The sequence below is a fragment of the Acanthochromis polyacanthus genome, chromosome 10, assembly GCF_021347895.1.
Source record: "Acanthochromis polyacanthus isolate Apoly-LR-REF ecotype Palm Island chromosome 10, KAUST_Apoly_ChrSc, whole genome shotgun sequence".
Classification (NCBI taxonomy): domain Eukaryota; kingdom Metazoa; phylum Chordata; class Actinopteri; family Pomacentridae; genus Acanthochromis; species Acanthochromis polyacanthus.
Window position 1 is genome coordinate 24,762,635 of NC_067122.1, and position 18,751 is coordinate 24,781,385.

Below are 18,751 nucleotides of genomic sequence, written 5' to 3' on the forward strand. Positions count from 1 at the left end.
ATTCCTTGTGTGTACTCACTTGGCAATGAAGGCTTTTCTGATTCTGATTCTAAAAGAGTTCCTAATATTTAGACCCTATGACAGAGCTGTTGTATTTGATTGCATTAGACATAGGCGTCAGTTTTGGGGGGGGACGGTGGGGACGTGCCCCCCCCCCCCCCCCCCCCACACACACACACACTTTTTGTCAGGGGTCATTTTGTCTCCAACACATTCAAATTCTTCACATGTAGGCCGTTGTAAACCCAGTTATTTTCAGTAGTATAGAAAATTTCGACGCTCATGAACGCACCATCCGCACTCGCACTCCGCACGCCGAGAGTTGCACAGACGTGCAGCACACCTTCGTGAGGTCAAAAAAAAAAAAACGCACAGATGCTAAATTTGCGTCCGTGCCAAGTGGACGCTCTGACCAGAGGCGTGCAGGGGCAAAATTTCGGCCCGGGAGAATTAGTACCATAGCGGCCCACAGACCCTTTCACCTACATGCACCGATAGCTTAGTAGGTTGCGCCTTCGCCTTTGGTACGATGGTTGTGAGTTTGAGTCCAGCTTGTGGCATTTTGCCGCATATATGGCCAAAGTGCTACATACCCTTGAACAAACCAAAAGTTGGTCAGACTTTATATCCTGCTGTTTCCACATAACCCTTTCAGAATGTACAGTCCGTCAGTTTCATTTACTCTCTAGAGCAGCTTCTGCTAACTCTGAAATGTCTCAGACTTCACCTAGAGTTCTGTTGTTTGGCCGCAAGAGTGAACGCAGGAGGCTTCACGCACCCCAGCGTCTGAAGAACTTAAGAAGGCCCAGTGGATTACTTTCATTATCGATGGAATCGGCACCACAACAGCCTGACAATCCGCAGTGTTAGCATGTCGTGTGGCTGATCTGGCTAACTTTGCCATTAGCTTTGATCATATGCCCACAAGTCACAGCCCTCTTAAAATTGTGAAGTTGAGGGACATTGGGAGATGGTGGAAACTTTAAATCTAAAACCAATAAATTATGTTTTCATGAGGAGCATTGTGCTTCAGTACAACCTAAACTCAGCCGGTGTTTACATTTGCTTACTTCTCTCTTGCTCGCTGCGCTCTCATATGCTGTATTTTAATACAGTCGAAAACACAAAAAAGCTGTTTTCGATTGCATATGTTTTAGTTTTTGATAAATACTGAGAATATTATCACTTAAGTACATGGTAGCATTTCGCATGTGCCTGTTTGGAAATAAAATGTTCCTCAAAGTGAAATAAACCAAGATTCCAACCAAGTAATGGTACACAAGTATTAGCAGCAAAATGTGGTTAAAGTATGGAAGTGTTAGTTTGGTTTCCCTGATTATTATATAAGACATAACTGCATCATTAATACTGATACATCATTTGTCAGCAGCATCGTAGTCTTGTAGCTTCTGCAGATGGAGCTAATTTGAACTATTTTATAAACAGTTTTGTATACAGGGACAGCAGATAAATCTATGTGAAAGTAAGATGACTGATTAATAGGAAAGGAAGGACTGGATAACAATTAATTAAAATAGAGTAATGGAGTAGAAAGTATAATATTTAACTCTGAAATGTAGTGGAGCGTAAGTAAAAAGTGGTATGAAAGCACCTCAAAACTGAACTTCAGTACACTACTTGAGTCAATGTATTTAATTACTTTCCACCACTGTGCATAATTAAACATAAATAGCAATAGAAAGGCAACAACATGTGTATGTAAAACCTTTAATATACAAGTGTGAACATTTTACATACATTCATCTAAACAACCAGACTGTTGTTCTCCTTGTACTGTTGCAGTGTGTTTTCATCACTCATAGCTGCAAAGGGAAAAGATTATGTTTTGTTATGTTTATGTATTCAGACGTGAATGACAAAATTCTGCTCTCTGTAATGTCATCCAGCTGTTCAGGCCACTCGTAGTTTCTTGGGTTTGGCTTTGGGCACCACTTTAATGGTGGTGGACACTGATTTGGCTCCTTGCAGGTTCTGGGCAGTGCAGGTATAGGTTCCCTGGTCCACGTCTCTAACTTCGTCCACCAGGAGGACTGACTGGGACTGTTGCCGAGCCGCTCCTCCACCGACTGGACTGATGTTCTCACGTGTGTACAGAGGCCTCCCAATCTGCAACCACAACAGGAGCTCCATTATAAAGATGTACAGCATACAAGGAAAAGCCACCTGTTTACAGTAAGGTCTCCAGTTTACAGCATAAGTGCTGATAAGCCATTTATAATTAGTTTATGGCTCAGACAGTCCATAGGTTGGATGCTTGTTGACTAGACAGAAAGAAAGCTACAGTCTCTGAAGATGTTTGAGCTCAACTTTTTATTTCACAACCTGAAATGCATGTTCTTGCAGCATCAAAACAGCTTATTGTTACTCTGTAAAGTATTAATAGATGATTTATTAACAGAATCAAAGTCATATGAGAATAAGTTAAGCTAGTTTTAAGTATTACAGAAAAATGGTAGGATTTTTTCCCCCATTTTTTGCATGTCTGACCTGCTGTCCAGGGTATTCCCAGGTGAACTCTACCACTACGTCCTGCTCTCCCATCACCGTGCAGCTGACTCGCAGGTTTTCCCCGACGACCACTGAATTTGACGATGCCTGGATCACTGGAGCTGGAGGTGCCATTGGATCTGGTTTCAAACATGAAGTATCAGAGAGTAAACACACAGTCAGTTTATCTGATTTAAAGTTAATCGAGCGGTTCCCAATCGAGCTCCACAGGTCAGCTACTTCACCAACATACATGCAACCATTGTCCAGTGCATTATCCCCCTTTTTCATTGTTCAATAAGAACATTTCCACAAGTGCAACTTGTATTTTTTTTTTTTTTACTGGTGCTACATCTATCGTACAAAACATAGCTGTTAACCACTCTTTCAGCTGTTAACAAATTATTTCAATGGTTCAAACTTTTATCTGACAGTTTACTGACAGTAAACTGCTTTTTTCCCCCAAAAATTTTCACTAAATATTCTAATTGTGTTTATCTAACAATTCCATTTGTTCATCCATAGCTGATTTTTAGCTAACAATTTTAGCTGTTTATCCACTTTTAAGTAACAACTTCAATTGTTAAATCATACTTGAATTAACCATCTGCTCACTCTGTTTTCACCTAATAATATCCAGCTGTTTATTCCAACTTTCTCAAGGTATTTGAACGGCTTTCTTATGCCTAGCTAACACTTCAATTTAATATCCATTGTCTACTATAAGCTAACAACTTCATTGGCTAGCTGTATTTTCACCTAATAACTTCCAACTGTTAAACTCCAACTTTTTAAAAGCTATTTGGACTGCTTTCTTATGGCTAGCTAACAATTCCATTTGTTTATTTAGAAACTGATGATGGCTATTAATTTTAACAGTTACATACTTTTAACAGTGTTAACTGTTAGCAGTACTTATTGGGGATCTGAAAGATATTTGTCCTTCTTGAAGTGTATGAAAAGGAAGGAAAGTGTGAATTTAAGTGTCAGCTGAGGTTTAAATACAGCAAACAATTGGCATAAACAATGGGAACTGGGGGAGTCAGAACAACTTAAGTTTTTCTTTAATTTATTGTGCCTGTTAATTGAAAGTATGTCTATATAGAGAAGAAAAAACGCAAATTCTTGCATTAGGAAAGCTGAAACAAGCTTAATAAATGACCTAATATGAAAATTGTTGTTGATTTTTGTGTTATTTTTCCGCTCTGTATCAGTTTGTTTGCTTATCCATTGTTTTTCCCATCATGCATCAAATGTGTGAGGAAATACTCACAGTTAACATAGATGAGCATGTACTTGGTGGAGCTCTGCCTCAGGTTGCCCAGACTGGCCACACAGTACAGGGCTCCAGCATGATAAGGCCGAGGTCGATTGATGGTGAAGCCCTTCTTGACATTAAATGAGATCTCCGTCCCGTCCACTGCCACCTCCACTGGTGGGTACTCTCGGTGCAGAGTTACTTTAGCCTCAGGCGACGTCACCTGGCAGGGAAGGACCGTCGGCCAGTTGGTTCTCAGCTGGATCACCTCGTAATAGTCGGACGACGGGACAAATAGTTCCTGTGGATCTGTTTGGTTCAGCAAAGCAGGTTGATGTTAAGATCTTGTGGGTGTGAGAATGATTCCTACAATGTAGTTCTAAGAAATGCACGTGTGAGCATCAGTAAGGTTCGTTCATCATACCAGGAAAGAAGACAAAGACTTTGACAGCTTTATTGTACTCCTTCCTGCAGTCTGTGTCTTCGCAGTACATTGGGTAACAAGTGTACTCCCCTGTGTCTGCACCAGTGCTGTTGACTAATGTCAGAGTGCCGTATCGCTCGTGTTGGACAATCCTGCAAAGTCAAAAAGGAAAAAAAAATACTGAATCTCCTCCAGGTGTCATCATTCTTTCATTTGAACTGTAAAGTGCACAATAAAGATATATGGATGGTACCTAAGCCTTCCATCATCGTCCTCCTCCAGGTAGGGAGGGACGCTCCACTGCACAGGTTTCCCTCTACACCTCAGCTCCAGAGTGTCTCCTGTCTGCACACTGATGCTCTCTCCCACCTTCTTAAACTTACCTCTGTTCAGCACCTTTGTGTGTAAAATGCAAAATTATAGTCATACTTTCAAAGAAAATAACAATCTATCCATGTCAATAGATGTAATACCTGTGTGAGGAGGTTCTGGGCCCTGGCTGCAGGTGTAGCTTTGGTCTTGGGTTTGGCTGTCACAGCTCTGGGCCCTTTCTTTGCTGACTTCCCCAGCTTTGGTTTGCTTGGGTTTGGTGTCCTACCTGGCGTGACCCTCTGTTCCTGTGCGCCTTTTTGTCAATAACACAGTGTACAGAGGAGATACTGCATCAGCGGTGTGCAAATACAGATAAGATTGATGCAGGTGGTGTCTTTTTTTTATCAGATGGCACCTTGGAGAGTGAGTCATGTGCCATGCAAGGCTGAGAGGAATTTTCCCCTCTTGGTAGGAACACATGTTCACAGAGCTGCACAGTGAACAGGGAACAAAGTCACTTACCTAACTCGAAGATTACAGCACAAATCAAGAGAGCGCTCAGCACCAGCCTCCACTTCGATCGAGACTCCAAAGGCATGATTGATCATGGGATTATCGAAGTGCGGCGTGGATTGTTAGTTCAGTCAGTTCAACACAGTGCAGAAACCAAAAGAAGAGAAGGCGAAAGAGAAGAGAGGAGGAGGGCAGAGCTTGCAAAGTCAGCTGTTTACCAGAATCACGCAAATTCCTCCTCCTGAGAGTGGCCTTAGCACCCCAAATTCCTCCTGAGTGGCTCAATGGAGGCTTTTCAAGCTTGTCTGGACCAATGAGAGTTCAGAGACTGAGGCCCCTCCATCTGGAATCGCACAGCCTGTTTGCTTAGCTGCTGAGCTGCTGGACTGGAAGTGTGTTACCAGCATGACTCTGATCCTCAGAAACACTGCCCAGGACAGCGCTGTGGCAAAGTTATTAAAAGCTTTTGGTGCCCACTAAACCATGTGTCCTACATAAACCAACTGTCTGCACAGGGGCAAATCAAAAAAATAGTCTTGACTAGGATTAGAAGAGTCTAAAATGAATGAAATTATGCATAAAAATATCTATAAACTTGTTTATACGTGTCTGTTTCATGTAATTCATCCAGTGGACTATAGCTGCTTTGAGATACTGAAAACGAGATTTTTGATGTGAAATTCCATCAAGTAATTCAGATTTTTTTAAAAACTACGACAATCTGCTGTAAAAAGCAGAATTCACCAAGCGTTGGATTGTTCACCCACTAATAGGGAATGTGAGCTGGGTTTAGACCGTCCTGAGACAGGTTAGTTTTAACCTACTGATGATGTGTTGTTGCAATAGCAATCCTGGTCAGTACGAGAGGAACCGCAGGTTCAGACTTTACTGCCCTCTGATAAAAACATGACAACATCTCCATAAAGACATGTTTCCAAACAGGATAGGCATTTTTGATTAAATTTGTAGCATGCTGTTCCCAGTGGGAACGGCATGTAAACCTTTCCCTCAGAGTGACTAGCTAAGCCGTAATTTTGAACACGACACAGATAAGCTGCCTTGAAAGGTCCTTTTGTTCTCGGTGCACTCTGGGTAGTCAGCTATCTCTGGCCCTTCATACTGTATTACACGTGGAACTGGGCTTATTTATTATTTTATTAGCTATAATTCAAAATGACCTGATAAACAACCAAGTCACACCAGATTGTAGCCACATGAAAAACTTGATAATTTCTTTTTAATTAGGTTACACATTTACAGTAATATCACAAGCAAACATGTACAGTTTCCATATTTACAAACGGAGATGAGTAACAATTAATACAGCCGACTTTAAAGCGGTTTACAACACAAAAATATGACATTCCACAAAAGGCTCTCTGCATCTAAATTGTGCAACTTCTTCAGTCTAATACTACAAATTGATATGTCAGAAAAAATCAATTGGACTATTTGGAATCATTATCTAAATTGTATAAAGTTGAAATCAATTTTCACACTTTTCAAAAAGTAGCTAAAAGTATAAAGTTATTTCAGTGTAATAAAATGCAAATTATCGACCGAGTATAAATCCTTTTTTTGTTTCACGTTTTTTAAACATGTAAATAGGAGCAACTTGATAACAGATTTAGAGACTCCAGGAGATGCTGTGGTTCTGACGTTGATACTGGCATGATATGCAGGTCCATTTGATTAATAAAAAGCACAAGTGAAGTTTAAATATGTGCTCCCCTTTTTTGAATTAGTTATACACAAATGGCTTTAGGAAATACTCTCATTCCATGTTTTTGAACACCTTAAAGGTCCAATGATATGCAGCATTTTAATGTTCCAGTGTTGAGAATAATAATATTTAAATACACAGCAAACACTGTTAGGATGTAATAAAGTGTCAGTGTGGAGTAAGTTAGCCCATCTGTCCATTTAGTCTGTGCTATCAGATACTAAACACTCATCAGCACCGGTGCATCTAAAGCACAGTTGCACCTTTGAAGTAGTTACTCAGTGTAACATATACACTTTTTATTTCTTCATTCCATTTGAGTTTAGAACTTCTCTTCGCTGATGATTTTGTTTGTTTTGCCGCTGACTGTTTCGACGGTCGTCTTGTTGACCTTGAAATGCTTTCGCTGAACACTAAAATGCATACCGTAGCCAAAGTAGATAAGCAGCCCTGCAGAGAAAAGAGGTGGACGGTCATTACAAATTAGGAAGTGACTCGAGCAAAATGTTTTCAAGCAAAAGTCTAGACTTACCAACTAACATCCAGATGGCGTAACGAACCCACGTGGGTCCACCTAACTGCACCATCAGGTAGACATTGATGAAGGTGCTCACTATGGGCAGAGCAGGAAGTAAGGGCACCTAAAAAAATGAGAAATCAGAAGGTGAGAAACATTTCGAATTCATGATTATCAGGAGTCACTTGAATGCTCAGATACTCAAGTGAAATACTCTCACCATAAACGACGCCTTGGTGGAATTTTGTGGGTGCCTCCAGATAAAAAAGACGTTGAGCAGCAGGATGACTCCAAATATGCAGATGAGCACAATGCTCCAGGCTTCCGCATTAGACAGAGCATCTAAAGCTTGAGTCAGGATGATGCACAGGACAACCACACATACAACTGCAGCAAAAGAGAAAAGACAAATGACAAAGTTCATCAGTTTGTGACTCAGACAGGCAGCAAAAGTCACGAACCTCAAAAACAGTAGTTTCAGACACAGCTGAGAAGCTACACTGTAAAAACTCAAACTCTTACCAAGTCTATCTGTCTGATTTTTAGTCAAAATGACTCATCCCACTCGATTTAAGATAGATTCTCTTAACAAGTGGCATTTCAGCAAGATAGAAGCACTTGTTTTAAGACAATGCATCTTAAATATCTTGTTAAGTCAAACAATCTTGAAATTATCTTGTTTTGAGTTGAATTTTACAAGAAAACTCTAAATAAGTTTAACCCTCGTGTTGTTCTGCAGGTCATACTGACCTGGTTTAAAGTTTAAACTGAGGAAATATATACATATATTGACAGTGAAAACTTCCACATTTTCAAATTTTTTGAGGACATTTTTGGTGGAAAAAAAGAAATGTTAAAAAAATGTTTCTTTAACAACATTCGGGGAAAAATTAACCAAAATCCAGCAAATATTACAACTTTTACTTATATATATGTATATGTATATATATATATATATATATATATATATATATATATATATGTAATCACTTAAGATATTTTCCCAAGTTTGGGATTTTTTTTTAATAAAATTTTTATGGGAGACTTCAAGAAATTTTCTTTCTGAAGATTTTGTAATTTTTTATAAATTTAGGGAATTTTTTGCTGAATTTTTGGGTTTTTTCAGACAACAGAACAATACGTTTTGGTGCCGTAAATGAGGACAACAGGAGGGTTAAGACACCTAAGCTTGACAATCCTGGTAAAATACAGCTTAAAATAAGTTTTCCTAGCTAATTTTAAGATCTCAACATTTTATCTTATTTCAAGAACTCTTACCAAGCCATTTTTCTCTTGTTCTATTGGCAGATTTTTTCACTTAGTTCGAGGTAAAAGTTCCTTGAAATACATTTTTTTTCTTATTGTGAGAGGGGCATTTTTTCCAGTTTATGACCGCTGCAGGAATCTTTTCCTAACTTACCAGAAATCATAGTCAAAATTGTGACTGTTCGTGAGGTGGAAGAGCTGGCAGTCGATGGAGGCTTCAAGAAGTTGTACTTGGTGTTTGGTTCTTTAAGGTCTGTGTTTTCATCAGATGAAATGCCCTCCTGATACCTTGATAAAGGAAAGGAAAGAAAATAAACATGAAATAAGCTCAGATTTGCACAAAGCTGTAGATATAGAGCTGCAGGAGACCAAATAAATAAATGTACCTCAGTATTAAAATGCATATGGCCACCAGTGTGTAGGCAAACAGAGTACCAATGGACATCATTTCCACCAAGGCTTCCAGATCAAACAGCAGAGCCATGATGGCTGAACATACAAGGGACACAGGAGGTATGGAGTTATTTCAAGCCCAGAGAATGTCACCACATGTACAATGAACCTCATGAACAGCTGAAACATCTGTACCTGCCACAATTCCAGATGATACGGTAGCTATAGCAGGACTTCCCTTGGCGGTGACTTTGGTTAAGGGTTGGAAAAGAAGTCCATCCCTGGCCATGGCGAACAGGACACGAGGCATTGGAAACATGGAGCCCAGCAGGCTGGAAGGACAAACACAAACAGAGACAACAACAATGTAAATGCCTTTAGCATAGGAAAAAAAAAAACAACCTTATTTTCAATCTAGAGACATTTCTATGTTGATTTGATTCTTAAGTCCTAAACAAGTTGATATGGCTTGTATCATTCAGGGATGGGTTTGCTAATTACTGGTGATTTAATTTCATACATTTCTCTCAATAATAAAAGTTCAACACTTTCAACTGATTTAAATAAAACCTAGACTCAAGACAATTCCTATTATGTCAAACAGTGGTGACCGTGAGATCTCGACTTATCCGATCTTCTGCAGCACTGTAGAGACACACTCACTGTGCGAGACTACATCTCGTTCGACAAATAAAACAGTACAAAACATTTGTTCCTGTCCATCTGATCTGAGGACACAGTAAAACTCCTGGCACCCACACGTCTCCGCTTGGAACGTGAAGGGCGAAAACATGCTTAACAATGAATATTTTTAACTGAACTCACAACAATGCTTTTGTCAAACACTTCCTCTTTGTAACAAACAGCTGACCCTAATCTTCTTGGGCTACGCTACAACTGCTGTCAGGTGACCTGCTGGCTTTGGCTTAAATGCTTTCCAGGGTCTGTGTAGAGTTGATATTGAGTCAATACTGCAGAACATACTTTGATAGTTCCTAGATCTGCAACAGATTTAAAAATTTTAACCAAACTGAGATGTTTGATTACAGGCCTGTCTTTTGAAACTTTTCTGAAGCCACACATGTTGGACTTTTTTGGTGATAATCCAGTTCTAAGTCTTGCAAAGTGTGTGTAAAGAAGACGATGCATTTGATGAATAAAGCAAACATATTGGCATAAACCATTGTCACAAACTGAGTCAGATACCTATGGCAGGCTGCCAAAAGCTGTAAACATCCAAAAGTAATACATCTGTGGATAAAACAACAGTTTATAGAATCTACGGCCATAACTTTTGGGTTAGGCACAAACGGGATTTGAGCTTAAAGCTAGGTTAGGCAGTATTTTTTCCACTATCACTGGACCTAAATTCCATTATAAGCAATCAGTATTTTGTAGCTTTAGTTATCTGAGAGGAAACTAGACTGCTGCACCTCCTCATTTCTTCGTTTTTAGGCTTAAGATAGTCCAGCCCAAGTCTTTCTAGAAATAAGGTGTTTTCTGTGGACTCTTGTATTAATGCACTTGCATGTTTCTTCAGATGGTGGAAAGCATGATTCAGTGGAGAAAAAGTAGGTTTAATGTAGGAGAAGTCGCTATTCCAACATTTGCAATGCCTGCCTATCTTGCGGAATAATCCCAACAAAACAGAGGACAGAGTCTATAAGGGTGGCAGATAAAGTGTCAGTATCAGTGACGTATGCTCATAATAAACCTGGAGGTACAGCCAATAACTGTGGCATAATGAGCTTGCCATTTTCATTTATGCAAGCTGCAGATTTATTTCCCTGACAATATCTAAATGTGTTGTAGGTGTTGGTCAGGTTGTGTTGGTAGGTATACTACAAAAGCTGACAAAGTGGCTTTAGTGAATACTTTGAATAGTTAAGCCAACTGTACCCAAAACTCTGTTATGACTATTATAATTTTATGTTGATGCTTGTGTTTCTGATAAAGCTCGAGCTTGATTGGTGGTCTGTTCTTTTTCCTACTTTTTGCCTATTCCAGCTTTAATCTTCCCATAATGCGTACCTACACTACCAGTGGTTTTATACCTGGTTGAAAGGGCGCACAGAGATCCCACAGCCACGGCGTATCTGGCGGGAGCCCAGCCGACATATTCGAAGGCCACTGGCAGGGGGCTTTTCTCACTGAGCATGTAGTAGGGCATCATCAGGGTGAGGGCGGCCGACACGGCGAAGTAGGCAAGGAAGCAGATAAGAAGTGACACCACGATACCTACAGGGACAGACTTCTGGGGGTTCTTCACCTCCTCACCTAACAAGAAAGAAACAAAGAGGTCAGGAGGAGTTAGGGAACACATGAAAACCTGTAATAAGCGTGTATGTAGTTTGGAGACAACAATCCTCATTGGAAGCTAGAAAATAGAAGCAAACAAGAGACTGAGTTTGTGTGGTTTTCAATAGCAGGTTTGAGAAATAATAATGTATGTGCTGCTGTAAAAACGTTATGGTAAAGTTACCATTAATTGCCATTATATTCATCACTATATTGATATATTTAAAATGAGGAAACCACTGTGCAAAGTAACATGCAAATAGTGCATGAAGTCAAGTGCAAAATCATGCTGGTATATAATTTTAATAATAATAGTGTTATTCCATATAATGCATCATTATATTTTCCCTCATTACAATTAGTTGAATTATGATTTTATTTTTACCATTGCACAGCAAATACAATCCCCGAACCTTCTGTTATAGTTTTCAATACTGACACGAAAAATATTCCCAAAGTTGTGAAGTTCATGTTTTAAATATCTAAATGCAATTTTGTTGAAATAATTATGTATTTACTGATGTTGTCAAATGAGACAAACGGTCCTCTTACCGGTTGTAGCGATGCAGTCAAATCCAACAAAAGCGTAGAAGCAGGTTGCAGCTCCCGCCAGGGTTCCACTGAAGCCATAAGGGAAAAATCCTCCCACTCCGAACTCGTTTGTTACGTTTCCAGTGGAGCTCAGGTTTCTGCAGCGGAGGAGAAAGAGCATCACCTTGTAGTTATTTACAGTGAGACAACAACTCTACTGTATTTATGTAAGACAGGATTCTGCACACACACCCAGCCAGCGTGGCGTTTAAGAGCTCCTCTGGGCTGATTTGCCAGTTGGAGATGTTTCCCTTGATGAATCCAGAGATGATGACAAACAGCAGCACGAGGATGTTGATCGCTGTGAAGATCTTGTTGATTGTTGTCGACTCTTTTACTCCAAAAGCCAGCAGACCTTCAGGGAAAACATTTTAAAGACGCTGTTCCGCAGCACAACGCAGTAGAATTTTACTGTTTGATGCTGTGATTGGACTTTCCAGTGATGTACTGTGTTTATATTGTGTTGCTGCTGTAATGAACATCAACTGTCTCTGTACTTTTTTGTTTTGCTTTTTTAGTCAGCCAAGAAATGTGGCGGAGTTATGTGGCGATCGGTGTACGTTTGTATGTCTATTAGTCTGTCTGTGTGCAACATTACTCAAAAATAGAATAACAGATTTGGATGAAATTTTCAGGGAAGGTCAGAAATGACACAAGGACCAAGTGATTAGATTTTGGCAGTGATGCGGCTTATTCTCTAAATCCACAGATTTGTTCAAGATTTCTGTATCATTGCCAGATTGCAGCATGGCGTCACTGTAACTATGACAACAAGTGAACACTACAGCAGCTGCCTGCTGATCATCACATGATTGTGATCCTACTACAACTCGATCGCTGTGGACTTATCGGGACTTATCTGTCAGAAGTGATACAACGACTGAGCAGCCTTGCTGGAGTACTGCGCTCTCTGAGTGCTTTTCTTGTTTGCGTTGTGTCACATTTTTGTCAATTTGAGATATAATTTGTCTCAGCTGGTCATTTTGTGTCTCATTTTGGTATTATTTCCTGTTGTTTTTGTCATTTGGTGTCTCATTTGTCTTGTATGTGTCACGTTATGTCTCGTTCTGTTTCACGTTTTCATCATTTTGTGATCTAATTGTTGTTGTTGCGTGTCTCGTTTTCATCATTTTGTCTTTCATTTTACTGTCATACTTCACTTGTGCTGTTTCATCAATTTTTTTTGTAATTTTGTGTCAAGCTTGTGTCGTTTTGTGTGTCATTTTTCTTTTGTGTCTGTTGTTATAAGTGTCTTTGTGACAGTTTTTTATGTCCTTTATATCATTTTGTCTCATTTTATCACTTTAGATCTTGTTTTTGCCGTTTTGTGTTGATTTGTGTCAAATCATTCGCTCACTTCACACCGTTAGGTTTTACTGTTTCCTGCTATTAGTGATCATTCTCGTTTTTGGCTCAAGAAGAGCATCAGATTTTATAATTTTCAATTGTATTTTGGCAAATGTACAGTACTGTTAGAATTTGGGTGTATTTTTGGAGTTATTTATTACTGTGTCCATGTTTTTCAGTCAACAGCACCAATTTTACCATTTTACCTGACAGAAGCAGGATGAGAACAGCAGCAAACACATCTGGGTACGGCGCCAGACCAGGGAGACCCATGGATGCATTTTCTTGAAAATACTTTGACATAACATTTCCAATGAGGTCATCAAACGTACCACTCCATGCCAGTGCAACGCTGGATGTCCCTAAACAGATAGAACATGATAAACATGCAATAAACCAATCAGCTCGCCATTAACTGCTGTCATAAACAGAAAATACTGATGGGGCCATTTCCTTCTCTGGTCATTTCACACTTTATAACAGGGTGATTTGCAGCCACTTTGTGGTGTTATAAAAATGAACCTAATAGGCCGTGTGGAAAAGCAAAACAGGCTTTCAAATGGACAGAAGATTACTAATCTTGTACTGTAATAGTCATTCAAATCTGCTTCTCCAGCAGATGAAAGGTCGGAGAGCGACGTTAAAGAGTCTCCTGTGGATGGTTGATCATTCATGAATTTCTATACTCTTTGCGAGTCAGCATGCCACAAAAAAGGAAAATCAACAGTTTATATAATGATGATGGGGAAGAAAATGGCAAAAAACTTGATTAATAATTAACTTGCGCATTTCTGTCACATTTCAGCCCTGATTCAATAAAAAAATAACACTCAAAGAGGGGCTTGTTCTCATGAATTACAACATAAAATATAGTAACTGATCACACTTGCCTATGACATAGGAGAGTAGCAGATTCCAGCCAGTGATAAAAGCCAGCAGCTCTCCGATCGTCACGTAGCTGTAAAGGTATGCCGAGCCTGTTTTTGGGACCCGGGACCCAAACTCTGCATAGCACAGACCGGCGAATATGGAGGCCATGGCGGCGATGAAGAAAGAAATGATGATGCTGGGTCCGGCGGTTTCTCTGGCAACCTCTCCAGAGAGGACGTAGACTCCAGCTCCCAGGGTGCTGCCCACACCGAGGGCCACCAGGTCCAGGGTGGTCAGGCATCGGTTAAAGGTGGACTCTTCCCCCTCGGGCTCCAGGGGCTTCCTCCGAGACAGACTCCTCAGAAAGGACTTCACAGGGCTGCACGACATGCTTCTACAGGGTTTGGTTACAGGTGAAAAGATGAGGGCATTATATAGGAAGAGACAGGTGGGAGTGCAGGTTTTGATGTTGTTGAGAATGAGGAGAAACGGTGAGGGGAGAGGAGAGGGCAGATCAGCGAATGTGTCAGTGAATAATTGTCAGGTCAGCCCCACAGAGGAACATTGTCTACTCAAAGAAACGCTATTATCATCTATTTTTGTTATAACAGCAGCCTCTTGTTTTAGAGAAAATGTGTTGTTTGCTTTCAAAGCTGCTGTATTTAAATCTGAGGCATCAAATTACACATTTAAACTAAAAGAAAAATCTATTTGGTTAAAGTGTAACAGCCTTCACGGGACAAATGAGCCGTGATTCTGATGACTCACACAACTTAAAAAGAAATATAACAATCCACTCACCGCTTCAGTGTGATTTTCTGCCTCACAGATGTGCTTTGAAGAGACAATAAAAAGAATCCTTCACCAACCTAATTCACAATATTGCTTTATACATGTCCTTCTTTATCAGCACCTTGATATCACTCTGCTGATGTATGAGGTTTCACTGCCAGCCACTGAGCGAAAACAACGCCCTGCTCCTGGACTGCACTTTACTCAGCCTTACACAGTTATGTCCTATAGCCTCAGATGATTACAGAAGATGGAAAATATGTATCTGTAATGTCATTTGTAAAGTGCGTTCTCACCTCAGTAGTGCAACATCATGTCAGAGATGATGTCTCCTCTCAGTTTTGATCAATCAAATGCTGAAAAATGAATGACAACAAAGTAAAAGTTCACTTCAAAAGTAAAGATGAGACCTTTATGTCCTTATTTGTACGGCCTGTGCCAATGCATATTAACAACACGCTATTTTTACAGAAACTTCTTACCCATCCAGTACTCTTAAAGGTATTCTTATCAGAGAGGAAACTAAACAAATTAAGATCAGGATAAAGATTGCTGAATTTTGTCATCTGTACTGTGTAAGAATTTAAACGTATACAGACATTAGCGTTGTGTTGATGACATCATAATCAAAATTAAGAGCTTCACCTTGAACAGATATTAAGTAACTATTAGTGCCTTGTGCTAATAAAACCAGTTCCATTTTTTTGCTTTTAAGTGGAAAATTAAAGCAGGACTTTGACTGTTTTTACTGTGTGATTTTAATAGTTTAATGAAGAAAACAGCTGAAGTACTTCTACCTCTGACTACAACATTCAGGGACAGAAAAGCTGAAAATATTTCAGTTTACTCGCAGCCACCAAACCATGAAATTAAACTGATACTCTGAATCCACGAATACAGTCACAGCTCAACAAATGGCAGGAATGTATTTATTTATTTCTTGCCAAAACATTATCTAATGTTCACACAATTTAGTTAACTCAGTAACTTGCCTTAGAAACATAATGTACCTTTTATTGAAGAATGAATTACGAGCTCTGTATGTGATTGACTTTGAAATTTTCTACTGTTTTATCTTGTTTGTGTTCCGTTGAAGTTTGATCAAGTCGTTGAAGTTTAATCATAGTTTTAGACATTTACTTCTCCTCCAAACTCACCTGCACAGAGCTGCACGTGAGTGACAGAGAGAAGCTCCGCCCCTCAGACACTTGGTGGTCAATCTTCTAAACGACTGCACTTCATTTTTTTCATTTGCTTTTTGAATAAATGTTGAGTAGTGTCATTAATTGGTCCACATTTAATTCTTCTGACACATTAGGGATGAACATTTAAGAAAAATATTTAGCCTATATGAAGAAAATTAAACAAGAATAGCTTTATTTTTTGATTTTTTGTACAAAAATGGATAGATTTCTTTTTGAGTTTGATCATCTTTTCATGTTTATTTCTTCAAGATAAAACAAGACATTCTGCAAAATTTAAGAATCTGTCCTTCACCATAAAGTGAAACATCTAAATGTGACAACTATGGGAACTCACAATAGCTACAAACTAGACTTTTCAAATGACCTGGATTTACGAATAAAACTTTATTTTTAGTGCATACCAACAAAAACCACACAATATCTCTTCAGAGTGTGATCACAGCATGTCGGTGTTGCTGTGAACTTCTCACTGCAGCTTTGTTGGAGTTTCCTGCCTCCCTATAGGAGCCTGAAGGTGTGCGCCTGCCAGACTAATGGCCCTGCCGGTGAACGAAACAGAGGAGGACAAAGCAGCTTTCATGGCTTATACATGCAGCAGGTCTGCACACTTACTCCGTGAGAGGTAGCATTCACCTTCTCATCTCCCATCAGGGGGGATTTCAGCTTCCTAATCCCTCCTGGCATCTACTTCAGCAGGCTGGAGTGGAGTGGGAAGGCGAGCCTGTGTGGAAGGTCAAAGAACATGCTTTAAGCTCAGACTCCCTATCTGCACATCTCTGCAGCTGAGATAGCGTTTCAATTCCAGAAGGACAATGGGGGGTAATGCTTAACTAAATATCAGCGACTACGCACGTGATGTGAAGCTTTATGATCACACTGAAGCTCGAGTAATGCTCATTAAAGTGATTTTTATGGCTATCTGTGATGCGTTTAACCCTCAGGTGCCTATTTGAGCCGGGTTCTGCTCAAGGTTTTTTTTCCCCCTGTTCAAAGGGTGTTTTCCTTGCCACTGTCGCCTTTGGACTTGCTCTGGGGGTCAGGCATATGGGTTCTGTAAAGCATCTTGAGACAATTTGACTGTAATTGGCGCTATATAAATAAAATTGAATTGAATTGAATTATTTAAAGACGTTACACAGATTTTATTAAGGACAAAAACGTCCTCGTCAGAAAAACTGACATAAAAAAGTTATAGAATGTTCTACCTTTACTAAGCTTTATTTTTAACCAACGTCAGTCCTGATTATACCTACCAAACATTATTAGATTTTTAGGATTTAACCTTTATATGCCAATTTGTTGCTGTTGTTTTTTTAATTAAAAAAAAACATAAAAAATACATTTTCATATAAAAGGTGGAAAATTCCTTTTTTTTAAATCTCCACAGTCTGAGATACGTCGTTAATTAGCAACATTGACTCTGATGTATGAATATTTTGTGTGCATATCTGATTTAACTGAAAAAGATTAAGATCTTAAGGGCAAAATATTCTCATTAAAACAGCTGCCATAAAAATGTTAAGATAATCCTTTATTGTTCCCCATGCCAGGGCAAATTCACATTGTTGCATCAAGCTTATTTAGCAAAAAACACAGTAATAGTAATCAAATAATAATAAAACAGTAATAATACTAACAACATGCACAGGGATGAGAAACGAAAATGACACATGCATACTAATATTAGTTTCCACTGTCATCATTTTTAATAAATACCAAATGTTCATCAAATTTCTGCATATTATACCTTTTATTGTGAGTTTGTTTACATACTGCAACTATTGTTTTTATGGAAAAAACAATGCAAAAAGATTTTCATGCATTTTTTTTTGAGCAGTACAACTTTGTAGAAAGATGCAAAACTGGATAAATGCATTAAAACATACTAATTTCAATCGAAGCAGAGATGAGGGATTTGAATGGTAATTTTATTCAGTTCTTTTACCTTGTCTTCTGTTCCACAAGGAGTAACTGGTGACTGAAACAGAGCAACGAAACAAAAAATATCCGTGCTGTTGACTTGGATGAAGGAAGCATGATTTTTACGGCGATATATACAAGACTGGCCAGTGTGACCCTCCCACTCAATGGAATTACTCACAAAGTAGCCTTTCTCGCTCCCGACCAGTTTGGATCATAATGTGCTCATTATTGCATGGAAGGCGACGGGTGAGAGCTGTGAACAGCAAATCCTATTCAGAATGTGAAAAATGCTTTTGTGCTCGCTTCATTTGTTGTTGCATTTTTACCCCGTAATTCCAGTTTTATGAATTTTTCGGATGCATGTGTAGATTTTAGGGAACATAACCTGCTTTACAGTGAAATGCTTTGGGAAATATTTGGGGAAATTCTCTATTAGTCTCTATTAAGTCATGAATGTATTTAAAACTTTTATGGCTGACTGAATATCTCAAGTTTTAAAAGCATAACAGCGTCATTTTTGTAAGTTAAAATACTAATTTGTGATCTTTGGAATGCATTCAATTTCAGAACTGATTATGCATTTGCAGTTTGTAAGAGATCACATTTTGCAACAGCCATGATCAGTGTGCAGTGCCTTTTCAAAGCAGAAGAGGTCAGTATACAACAATAACATTTGGTTCCTCCCACCTCCATCAGTGTTCACCTCACATGGCCTCCTCCCTCTTTCAGCACAGTAGCAGGGAAAACATAGAGCGTGAACTAGATTAAAAGATGGTTAGGTAATAAAGGAAAACGAGCAGAGCAACAATAT

General features: G+C 39.2%; 2 protein-coding genes across 2 annotated transcripts; both read right to left on the reverse strand.

Annotated features, from left to right (window-relative positions):
- Nucleotides 1–1,714: 1,714 nt before the first annotated feature.
- Nucleotides 1,715–5,316, reverse strand: LOC110952165 (platelet-derived growth factor receptor-like protein). Its single transcript, XM_022195568.2, has 7 exons — nucleotides 5,025–5,316; nucleotides 4,664–4,815; nucleotides 4,444–4,586; nucleotides 4,191–4,342; nucleotides 3,782–4,075; nucleotides 2,509–2,648; nucleotides 1,715–2,127 (listed from the first exon to the last, which is right to left on the reverse strand). The coding sequence occupies exons 1-7, from the start codon at nucleotides 5,098–5,100 to the stop codon at nucleotides 1,912–1,914; spliced, it is 1,173 nt and encodes a 390-aa protein (XP_022051260.1). The 5' UTR covers nucleotides 5,101–5,316; the 3' UTR covers nucleotides 1,715–1,911.
- A 916-nt stretch (nucleotides 5,317–6,232) lies between these two features.
- On the reverse strand, nucleotides 6,233–18,121 carry LOC110952289 (cationic amino acid transporter 2-like). The gene is made up of 15 exons (XM_022195784.2): nucleotides 17,963–18,121; nucleotides 16,630–16,738; nucleotides 15,109–15,168; nucleotides 14,822–14,854; nucleotides 14,041–14,414; nucleotides 13,357–13,512; nucleotides 11,996–12,158; nucleotides 11,765–11,901; nucleotides 10,969–11,191; nucleotides 9,110–9,246; nucleotides 8,908–9,010; nucleotides 8,676–8,809; nucleotides 7,476–7,642; nucleotides 7,271–7,379; nucleotides 6,233–7,188 (listed from the first exon to the last, which is right to left on the reverse strand). The coding sequence occupies exons 5-15, from the start codon at nucleotides 14,408–14,410 to the stop codon at nucleotides 7,061–7,063; spliced, it is 1,827 nt and encodes a 608-aa protein (XP_022051476.1). The 5' UTR covers nucleotides 14,411–14,414; nucleotides 14,822–14,854; nucleotides 15,109–15,168; nucleotides 16,630–16,738; nucleotides 17,963–18,121; the 3' UTR covers nucleotides 6,233–7,060.
- Between the last annotated feature and the right edge of the window lie 630 nt (nucleotides 18,122–18,751).